Raw genomic sequence first — 11,081 nt, 5'->3', positions numbered from 1 at the left:
CTCTGTAAATGAGAGAAGGCGACAGATATTGAGGCTTTGTATAATCTATAATCTTACAATCAATCTGTCTCTGAAATAGTCATTAAGTGTTTACTTTTGTAGGTAAAATAGGTTAACAACCTGTTAAAATCCGCCACTGGTTCAACAGTTCGCTTTGAATCACACGGGAAATGTTTTAAACGTGGCCCGCAGCCCAGTGGATCATCTGACACTTCACCTCTACGTCATTTCCGTTACACAACCTTTCTCCGGGAGTTTATTCCAAGATGGCGTCAACGTTGTTAACGGATGAGGAGCTTTTCTCGGAATTGAAGCGCTTTGGTTTCACTCCAGGGCCGGTTACTGAAAACACTCGACCGGTATATTTGAAGAAATTGAAGAAACTTCGCGAAGAGCAACAGCAGCGAGGGTGTAGAACAGGTAAAAACCGTAGTAGCAGTGCAATCATCAACACCACTGGCGGCGGCGGCGGCACGGCGGCATCTAGGCCAGTTACCCATGACGTCACGCACCTGAGCAGTAGCAGGAGACCGGGCCGGAAGTCCTCCGTTCTCGGCTTTAGCTCCGATGAGTCTGACGCTGAAGCTCCACACAAAAGCAAGGGCCGCGATTACAGTGGTAGGGCTGGCCGGAGCTCTGGTGTCCAGAAACAAGCGAAGAGCGGCCCTGTTACAACGCTGACTGTGGCCATCAAGCGTCAGTATGACACCGGAACAACGCTGAACAGTAATTCTTCATTGGGGCCGGACGGACAGAGAAGTATCTCACGGAGCTGGGATACTTGTGACAGATCCAACCCCGATGTAGAAGGGAGACATTACGACGAATCTGGGGAGGACGATGTTTGCGAGGAGGAATCTGAGAAGAACTCTCGCTCTTTAAACGGACGCGGGGCTTCTCGCATGGACGCTAGCAAACTAGCTGGGGATTACTCGGACTCGGACGAGGAAGTTGGGGGCCTTGGCGCCGCAGACCGAAATAGGGATAGGTTGGTGCTTCGTCTGAGCCAACAGATAGTAGCGTCTCCTTCCCACGTAGCCGAGAGAGAGTATCCGATCGGTGAGAAAAACAGCTCGAAGGACAACCCTCCCGACACTCTCAACATGCAGAAAATCCAAGGCATGGACGAAGAGGAAGTCCAAGGGGACTTAGGTCTACCAGGAGGCCCGCGATGCCACAGTTTTGCTAGGAAGTCTGTCTACGTGTCCCTCGCCGATAACCACAGAGGAAAGATCGGTAAAAACAACCACATCAACGACAACGACGGATCATCCAGAAGTAACAGCACCAGTAGATACAGCGTTGGATTGAGACCGCGGTTCTCTAACTACAGCTTACCCCAGACGTACAGAGGCAACCACTCCAATCACACCCTCGGCTCCAACAACTCTTACAGCCAGACAGTACGAAAGAAAAAGCTGGATGTCCCGGAGGATGAGCTCCTTCAGCAGTTCAAACGGGAAGAGTTGGCCTCCCCTGGTAGCTTTAGTGCCCACTACCTGTCTATGTTCCTGCTCACAACAGCCTGCCTTTTCTTTCTACTGCTGGGCCTGATGTACCTGAGAATGAGGGGATCTGGATCCCCTGAGGTGGATGGCGTCAGTAAGTACTTTTTTCTGTGTAAAAATGAGTAAAATACCACGCACGTTTTGTGCTACCTGGAGGTGTGTGTTTAAATTGTTTCACACTCTTTCTCTCTTTTGTTGTAGTTAAGAGCCACCCCTTTGGCAGTGACTTTGAATCTTCTTATGTAAGTAGAAGCTTTCCTTGTCAGTCCTTTGATTAAATTGCATTGTGAAATAGAAAAGAAGCATGGACGTGAACGATGAGGGCACCACCCCCCTTGCACAAAGTAGATTGAAGACCTTTGGAGTAAATTCATATTAAATGGAGTGAATTATAAAATGAATACTATACAGAGATGTGAAGGAGTTTAGAGGGTATTTTAAAGGATCAGTTTCTGCTGATTAGATTAGCTAATTTAACAGAGTAATGAATCCTCCGACAGGAATGCCGCAAAAGTTACTGACATCAAGCTTGCTGCACGATCAAAGAGTTGAATGTGTGTGTAATTTAGCTGTAGGATCCCAGTAGTTTGTTAAAGAAGCGTATTAATAAATGCAACTCTGTTTGTTATTATTCTATTTTATTATTTGCAGGAAAAGGCGGAGAAGGATGTTATCCTAAAGTTGCTGCTCAGTCTTCATGACCACTTGGCCGTCATTGCAGGTAGCTATTGACACCCTGAACTGCAACCAGTAGTACTGACTGTAGTTATTCAATGGCTCTTCTGTATTAACATTTGGGCTGGGAAGGTTCAAATTGGACAATTAAGAAAGGCAATTTATAATAACTGTGTGTGTAAAAATAAATAAATAAAATGAGCTGTATTAATGTGAAAAAGTACCAGCTACGCCATGAAGCCGAAGCTGGAGCCTATCTCTCACCCATCTATGGGTGAGAGGTGGGTTACACCCTGGACATATCTAGTATATAATTAATAGCCTCTAATTTTGTCTTAAGCAATAGCAGCAGTTCCTGAGACAGTCATAGGATGGAGTGAGGAACAGCAGCTGCTCTCTAAAACCAGCCATTTTGGTCTATTTTGCTTGTTAAAGCAGAGCTACAAGTCGATTGAGAAGTCGACAAAATGTTTTATACACTTTCACATCACAGTCGATTTACTAGCATGGTCTGTTTGTCTCCAAGTGAACACAGATACATATATATACAGCATGTTATGGTGAGCAGGACGCTTTATTTCGTCAATGATGGTTTGTCGCTCTGATTACAGGTCAGCATGATTGTGGCGATCAGCAGCATCCAAACAGGAGTCTGTCCATTGACGAGGCTTCTGCATATTTACTGGTATGAGCAAGATCGAAATGGGGGGAAAGGCAGTTTGGTTTATTGCTACTTAATGTTGAATTGCATCACTGCTGTTTGCATTTTTTGTGGATACTTATTTTGCTCATGTGTAGCTTTTTGTTTCTGAAGACAGATGTTCACGTACAATTCAATGGTTGCATTAACTTGCTTACTTATTACAAAAGCACTCATGAGGTAAAAATATATGTGCTTTACTTATAAAGTGCCCAAAGATAATATTATTATATACAAAAAAAACAAAACAATGCTTCTGAAAGCAAAACTTATTTTAATTCAGTCCACTGATTGACACTGTTACTGATCAACATCAGCAATATAAGAACAGCAACTTTGAGAGGATGGCAGCAATATGTGCTAGGAGCAACTTGAGGGAAAAATGTCATTATTTCAACTTGACTGTGTTCTCTTGTTCAGGCTCAGAATAAAGAGTTTCAGGACTTCATTTTTACCTCTCTGGAATGGATCATTCGAACAGGCCAGGATGTTGGTATAAGGTAATCATGGATAATACTTATTCACGTACCAGCTACACAGAACTGTATGTACACTCAACAAAAATATAAACGCAACACTTTTGTTTTTGCTCCCATGTTTCATGAGATGGACTTGAAGATCTAAACTTCATTCCAGATACACAATATTACCATTCCTCTCAAACATTGTTCACAAATCTGTCTAAATGTGTGATAGTGAGCACTTCTGCTTTGCTGAGATAATCCATCCCACCTCACAGGTGTGCCACATCAAGATGCTGATCTGACATCATGATTAGTGCACAGGTGTACCTTAAACTGCCCACAATAAAAGGCCACCCTGAAATGTGCAGTTTTGTCTCACAGCAAAATGCCACAGATGCCACAAGCATTGAGGGAGCGTGCAATTGGCATGCTGACAGCAGGAATGTCAACCAGATCTGTTGCTCGTGCATTGAATGTTCATTTCTCCACCATAAGCCGTCTCCAAAGGCGTTTCAGAGAATATGGCAGTACATCCAACCGGCCTCACAACCGCAGACCACGAGTAACCACACCAGCCCAGGACCTCCACATCCAGCAGGTTCACCTCCGAGATCGTCTGAGACCAGCCACTCAGACAGCTGCTGAAACAATTGGTTTGCATAACCAAACAATTTCTGCACAAACTGTCAGAAACCATCTCAGGGAAGCTCAACTGCATGCTCGTCGTCCTCATCGGGGTCTTAACCTGACTCCAGATCGTCACCGTAACAGACTTGAGTGGGCAAATGCTCACATTCGATGGCGTCTAGCACGTTGGAGAGGTGTTCTCTTCACGGATGAATCTCGGTTTACATTGTTCAGGGCAGATGGCAGACAGCGTGTGTGGCGTCGTGTGGGTGAGCGCTTTGCTGATGTCAATGTTGTGGATCAAGTGGCCCATGGTGGTGGTGGGGTCATGGTATGGGCAGGCATCTGTTATGGACGAAGAACACAGGTGCATTTTATTGATGGCATTTTGAATGCACAGAGATACCGTGATGAGATCCTGAGGCCCATTGTTGTGCCATACATCCATGAACATCACCTCATGTTTCAGCAAGATAATGCACGGCCCCATGTTGCAAGGATCTGTACACAATTCTTGGAAGCTGAAAATGTCCCAGTTCTTGCATGGCCAGCATACTCACCGGACATGTCACCCATTGAACATGTTTGGGATGTGCTTGACCGGCGTATACGACAGCGTGCACCAGTTCCCACTAATATCCAGCAACTTCGCACAGCCATTGAAGAGGAGTGGACCAACATTCCACAGGCCACAATAGACAATCTGATAAACTCTATGCGAAGAAGATGTGTTGCACTGCATGAGGCAAATGGTGGTCACACCAGATACTGACTGGTTCTGAGTCCCCAGACCGCCAATAAAGCAGAAACAAAATGCACATTTCAGGGTGGCCTTTTATTGTGGGCAGTTTGAGGTACACCTGTGCACTAATCATGATGTCAGATCAGCATCTTGATGTGGCACACCTGTGAGGTGGGATGGATTATCTCAGCAAAGCAGAAGTGCTCACTATCACACATTTAGACAGATTTGTGAACAATGTTTGAGAGGAATGGTAATATTGTGTATCTGGAATGAAGTTTAGATCTTCAAGTCCATCTCATGAAACATGGGAGCAAAAACAAAAGTGTTGCGTTTATATTTTTGTTGAGTGTAGTTGTATATACACATACATGCCTGTTACACACGGGACGATGGTTCAGGAAAAAAATCAGAGCAGTTCGGTACATGCGTCTCGTTTCGGGGCGTGTGTGCAGTGAGGCTTTTATTTTTATGACAGCACGGAGACAAGTGTTGCCACATTGGCGACTCTCTCGCTAAATCTGGCGTTTAAACACTTTCAATTTTGCAATAATGTAATTTAGTGGGACAGCCAATAGCTATGTTTCTTACTGAAGACCTAGCAACATGGAAGCATCTCTCTGAAGCACTAACACAAGCAGTGACAGAATGGAAACTTCAGCAGCAACACAATGTAATATCTGATTCTTCAATGTGGTAAATGTCAGATAATTAGGCTATATATTTTATGCTGATCTATCTATGAAACAACCAAACTGATCCACCCCTAATACCTGTACTCTTGTCTGCATCCAGGCTTACCGGGCAAGTCGCTGACATTCCAGTGACTGATGTGTCTGAGATCTCTCGGCTGGAGTCCACACATCCCAAGATGCCCTTTATGTGCCGCTTCCGACGGGCCTTCCTCTCTGTCCTCGGCAGAATCCTTCTCATCGCAGCTGGTAAATAATCCCCCTTTCACATACATTTACATGGAGTTACAGTTGATGCGCAATGAAAGGAGCAATAACGATCTGATAAATAATACAATATAAACCTTATGTAATAGGTTAGCAGATGGCATGTAATGGATTTGATGTACATGCCCACAGATTCAAGATGGCAAATCATTAAGATTTTACACTGTATAGTGTTTAACATGCTGAACTATTACTGCTGTATGCAAAGGCATGCTTGTCTGGATATGACAAAGGATATGTTCAAAAGTTGGTGTTTTTATTCTGTTTTTAGTGTAAACCATAAATCTTCATATTGTTGTGGGTCGTAGTCAATCAAACATGTTAGAATTTCTCGGACTGAGTCCAGATGCTGCATAGTGTGAAATGATCACAGACCTGAAAGGCAACACGTGTTGTTAACAGCCAATGAAAAAGAGGTTGAGACACAGGTTTTAATTGATCATTCACATTCAGTCGTCACACATAAATCTGCTGAAGCCAGTCTTTTTAATGTCTGCTTCTCGAAGAAGACCGGGCGAGTACAGTTTGTTTGCTCATGACCATGTCTGTTGAAAACAGACCATGTCTGTTGTTTTTACACATTGACAGAAACACACTGATTGTAATGCTTTAAAAATGGCTACAATACAATACAGCTGATTTTTTTTTTTTTTGACAAGAGGCTAGAGGCGACAAACATTGTGGCTGAGGCAGCTTCATAATTCTCTCTATTGCTTGAATCTCCTGAAACCTGTGTGTCTTTGTGCAGTGGTAGGCTGTGTGTGGAGTGTTGTCTGCTATATGAAGTACCGCTGGAAGAAGGAAGAGGAGGAGACCAGGCACATGTATGACATGGTGGAGAGGATCATCGGTATGGTCTCAATTATGTTTAAAAACGATGAGTAAACAAACTGCAGAACCTATGATAACAAAAAAACTGACTCCTCCTGAACCATGTTTGTGTTCAGATGTGTTGAGGACCCACGGTGAGGCTTGCCAGGAAAACCACGACCTGCAGCCCTATCTGCCAATCCCCCATGTCAGAGACTCCCTGGTTCAGCCTCAGGACCGGTGAGTAACAACATTGTTGCAACATGTAAAATAAATTTGAGTTACCAAATCGTCTAAAGCAGTCCCTTTTGCCTGATTGATTATTGGGTGGGTGTGTCTGGTTACCTTTGGGCCAACAGATACAGCTTGGGGGCATGTTTTGCCCAGGTCTAATCTAGTGTACATCAATATAAAGTAATTGTGCTATAAACATGACTTTTTATGTTTATTTAAAAATCACGCAGTATAATTAATCTGTTAAAAAGGAATCACGTTTCCTGAACTGCTTGCTTCACAGAAAGAAAATGAAGAAGATTTGGGAGCGGGCTGTAAACTTCCTGTCTGCCAATGAGTCCAGGATCCGAACAGAAACTCAGAGGATTAATGGAGCTGACTTCCTGGTCTGGAGGTGGATGCAACCATCTCTCAGTTGTGACAAGACCTCCTTGGTGCCATCCAAAGTTTGGCAGGGAAAAGGTAAACAACACGTTCTACAAATTAACGACACGCAACCTGCCAGTTTACATCTTTTATTTGTTTCTGACATGATCGTTCTGTTTGTTTATTCTTCAGCGTTTCCGCTGGATCGGAGGAATTCACCTCCCAACAGTTTAACACCATGTCTAAAGATAAGAAACATGTTTGACCCAGTCATGTAAGTGTAACCTGTCTCTTTTAGATATTGCGTCTGCCGTGCAGGCTGTATGTAAATTTCTGCTCTTATCATGTTCATGTTGTCAGGGAGGTTGGGGAGAACTGGGATCTAGCAATCCATGAAGCGATCCTAGAGAAGTGCAGTGACAATGACGGCATTGTCCACATCGCTGTGGACAAGAACTCACGAGAGGTAAACACTGTCACTTTTATCACTTCAATAATGTGACCCAAAACATAAGCCGATGATGTGTGAAGTGAAATATTTAGTCATACCGCCACCTACTGGCAGATATTTTGTAAATTTCATGGGTCATATTTGTACAAACTCCTCCTGAGGAAATGCTCTGATCGGCCTGAACATTTGTCCTGTTGCCGTGAAGACATAGTCACAGTAGCAGTATATGTATATTGGTGTACTTTGTTGGGGAGGAGACCACTGGACATACAAAGAAGAGAAGTTTTAATTCACTATGTCTTTTGTGTGCAAACACATCCCTGTGTTTGTAACCCTCTGCTTCCTGTTGTCTCCACAGGGCTGCGTCTATGTCAAATGTCTTTCTGCAGAGCACTCAGGGAAAGCCTTCAAGGCACTTCATGGCTCCTGGTTTGATGGTACATTTCACAACACATACATTTAGAACATTAGAACACATCAAAGAACAAAAGGTCTGCTTCTATAGATGAGGCAAAAAATTCAGCTGGACAAAAACTGAATTATGTAAAGGAAAGCAAGGATTGGCCAGACAACAGATGACTTTGCTCTATTTATGTCCTAACCGCAACCCCCAGAATTGCCGACACTTCATTCCCAGGGTTGGTGCTAGATAAGGTAACCTAGCTTAGGCCCTGTCCACACGGAGACGAGCGTGGGCATATCCGCAAAAGTTGTTTTTATGTATGTGCGTTTGAGCAGCTTGAACACGCTACCTTTTGAAACTGGGTCCCAGAGTGGATAAGTTTGAAAACAGCATTTCCCTGTTTCCTTACACCATGTACGCAACTTTTCTGAAATGATGATTCCACAGCTCCAACTCCCACTTTCCTACTTACCAAACTACTGAACAGAATCGTCTGCTCCTCTACTAACAAAATGAGCAGCAAGTGGACAATAACTATGAAGTTTTTAGATCCATGTTATTCTCTCTTTTTTGTTTTTGGTGTGTTTCTGTGGTAGCATTACAGCGCCACTCACAGGCCTTCCATATGTACTTACAGCGATTTCAGTGGTTTTGTGTGGATACGTGTGGATGCACGCATTTCCTGAAACGATGCCGTCTTTATAAACGTTTTTTGAAACGAAAACGACTTTGTCTCTGTGTGGATGTGGCCTTAAGCTTAGAAAGAATTACAAAATCCTTAGTGCAAATCCAGGAATGTGTGGTCCTGGTACTCAATTAGAGATAATTAAGCTTCTGTCAGATGTGTTTACAGATAAAATGGAGATCCTACTTCATACTTTTATCTATATTTATGAACATTTAGGGGGGGAAGGAAAACTGCTTCTCTTTTTTCTATCTATGGGGAAGAGAGGACACAGTTAATAACATGAAATGCTGATAAGAACAGAGACAAGGTGGGCTGAGTGGAGTGGAAAGGAGAGGTCAGGGTGTAGGTGTCATTTTGTCACTGGTAGAGTAGGACTGCCTATCCCGCTCCCCCAGGAGTGATCAGTGATGCATGCTGTTTTTTTGTTTTATTTTGACAGGAAAGCTGGTGACAGTGAAGTATCTGCGTTTGGACCGATACCATCAGCGCTTCCCACAGGCCCAGGCCTGCAGCACGCCCCTAAAGGCCTCCAGCCTCCATCTGAACACGACTAGCAACACCAACACTACACCCCTGCAGCACCATGGCTCAAGAGACTCTTCTGGCTTCTTATGAGGCAATGAACATTAGCCTTAGATTTAACATTCTCCGCCTGTGCTTTCTCAGCTGTGTCTCAGAGTTGGGAAAGCTTGAGTTTGTCTCTAAGAAGAGCATTTGTGTTGTTTTTTTTGTTTTTTCCAATACAAAGTATTTGCAGGAGAAGCTGCTTAGCGATGCAGTGTTTGTTTTTTTTATAATCTTTGTAATAGAAATGTCATGGATTTAAGTTCTTCTGGAATAATCAAAACTCTGGTCCCTTTTCTTCCACAGAATAACTGATGTCATGGTAGATTTTATTTGGGCACTACATGGAAATGGCTGCATGTGTCAGTTTGCTGTACGTAATCTTTTAAATACAACGGTGTAGCTGTTGAGTTCATTCAGACGTTGAGTCATTAGTGTCATTATTTTGTCACGTGAGGAAGGCTGGGGTAGACATGTGGAGGCTGTGCTGTAAATACATGTGAATAGAAGCACAAGCTATCTTACAACTTAAGCGTGCATATTTCTTGTTACTCGCCCACCACAGCCAGTCATTTGTAACCAGTGGCATACAGAGGCCACAGCAGTACTTGATTACTGAGCATTAACGGAGAGGGGGGGTGATTCTGCCACAGTTTTTTTTTTTTTTTAAACTCTACGTATGGTCTTTGTTTTCCTCTTATTACATTTAAATCATGCGATGCTCTTGAAACACGTAACAAAGTCAGTGTGTAAAAAGTTTTTTTCCACATGCAATCCAATAAAATAACCAGTTATCATTACTTATTACATATTTATTATTATCCTCCATAGAGCTGGATGAGTTTTAATGTTTAATATGTGTTCTCGTTGAATTTGGGTTTACCTGTCGGTCTGACCCACAGACCAGAAGAGCACACAGACTTTTACATTCTGTGTTCATCAAATGTTTCTCATATTGATGAAACGTGATTTTTTTTTTTTGTTTTGTCGTGTCCCCCGCCCCCCCTTACTGGTGATCATATCAGCATTTGTACCAACACTACTACGCTATTGGCAACAGGAGGATTGTAGATAATAAAAAGTTTATAATACTGATGACCTTATATTCCAGTTTCAAACAGGGCTGTGCTAAACAACTCCTGATTGTGCGTACTCGGTCACAAGAAAACAAGGAGCCGATGAGTCGTTTATTTTGATGCAGTGTATTGAATATCGGTTCAGTTTTTGCAGTGTGAAATTGTACAAATGGTGCACATTTCAAAATGTTCAAAGATTGCTGCAGCCGTTGCAGCCACATGATCCAACTGTGCCTTAAATTTGTGCTTTTTTACTGGCACTGCATTGCTGGAGAATGTACTGGATTTAAGAAATGTTGAAAAGGGTGAGTGAGGCCTAGATCTAGTTTTTTTTTCATGTTCAGATTTAGAATTTTGTAGCAGTTTCCTTTGATATTAAACCAAAAGCTTCTATTTATTTTTTTTTTAAACGATGTGAGTTTTTTTAATGTTGCTTGACAGGTTATATATGTGTCATAACTTTTTTTTTTCAATCCCATCAACAATCAACATAACATCCATTTTGAAACGGGATGTAAAGACCAACAAAATAAAGTGAACCCTTTCAGAAATAAGCCAGTGGTTAGTGCATCACTGTGATCTATTTTTGTACACCTATTAGGTGAAGGGTGTGTCTGCGGCATCCCAGCTCCTGCTAACTTTACTGGATGTAAAATGTTTCTCCAAGCTTGTGTAATGTTTAAATGTATCCTTACAAATGCATTCTTTCAACTGATGTATTTTATGTAAACGCTGTATATTGATCTATAATATGTACCAATAACACAGCTTTATTTCTGTTGATTTGTTTTTTTTTTTTGGGGGGGGGGGGGTG

The 11,081-nt window shown here is 42.6% G+C and overlaps 1 protein-coding gene across 1 annotated transcript; it reads left to right on the top strand.

The window, feature by feature from the left end:
* Positions 1-220: 220 nt before the first annotated feature.
* Positions 221-10,821, top strand: lemd3 (LEM domain containing 3). The gene is made up of 13 exons (XM_028399278.1): positions 221-1,602; positions 1,710-1,750; positions 2,160-2,229; positions 2,795-2,868; positions 3,304-3,383; positions 5,512-5,657; positions 6,424-6,525; positions 6,623-6,725; positions 7,003-7,181; positions 7,278-7,359; positions 7,446-7,551; positions 7,895-7,973; positions 9,067-10,821. Exons 1-13 carry the CDS (start codon positions 267-269, stop codon positions 9,240-9,242), a joined length of 2,574 nt encoding a protein of 857 aa, XP_028255079.1. The 5' UTR covers positions 221-266; the 3' UTR covers positions 9,243-10,821.
* Positions 10,822-11,081: the final 260 nt, after the last annotated feature.

The sequence above is a fragment of the Parambassis ranga genome, chromosome 2, assembly GCF_900634625.1.
Source record: "Parambassis ranga chromosome 2, fParRan2.1, whole genome shotgun sequence".
Classification (NCBI taxonomy): domain Eukaryota; kingdom Metazoa; phylum Chordata; class Actinopteri; family Ambassidae; genus Parambassis; species Parambassis ranga.
Note: the sequence above shows the minus strand (reverse complement) of the source record. Positions and strands in the feature narration are given on the sequence as shown.

Bases quoted from the DNA above. Each gene is read 5' to 3' on its own strand.
- lemd3 (XM_028399278.1), top strand. From the start codon at position 267: ATGGCGTCAACGTTGTTAACGGATGAGGAGCTTTTCTCGGAATTGAAG. The intron at 7,182-7,277 runs GTAAACAACACG...TTTATTCTTCAG, and splicing joins CAAAGTTTGGCAGGGAAAAG to CGTTTCCGCTGGATCGGAGG. The intron at 7,360-7,445 runs GTAAGTGTAACC...TCATGTTGTCAG, and splicing joins AACATGTTTGACCCAGTCAT to GGAGGTTGGGGAGAACTGGG.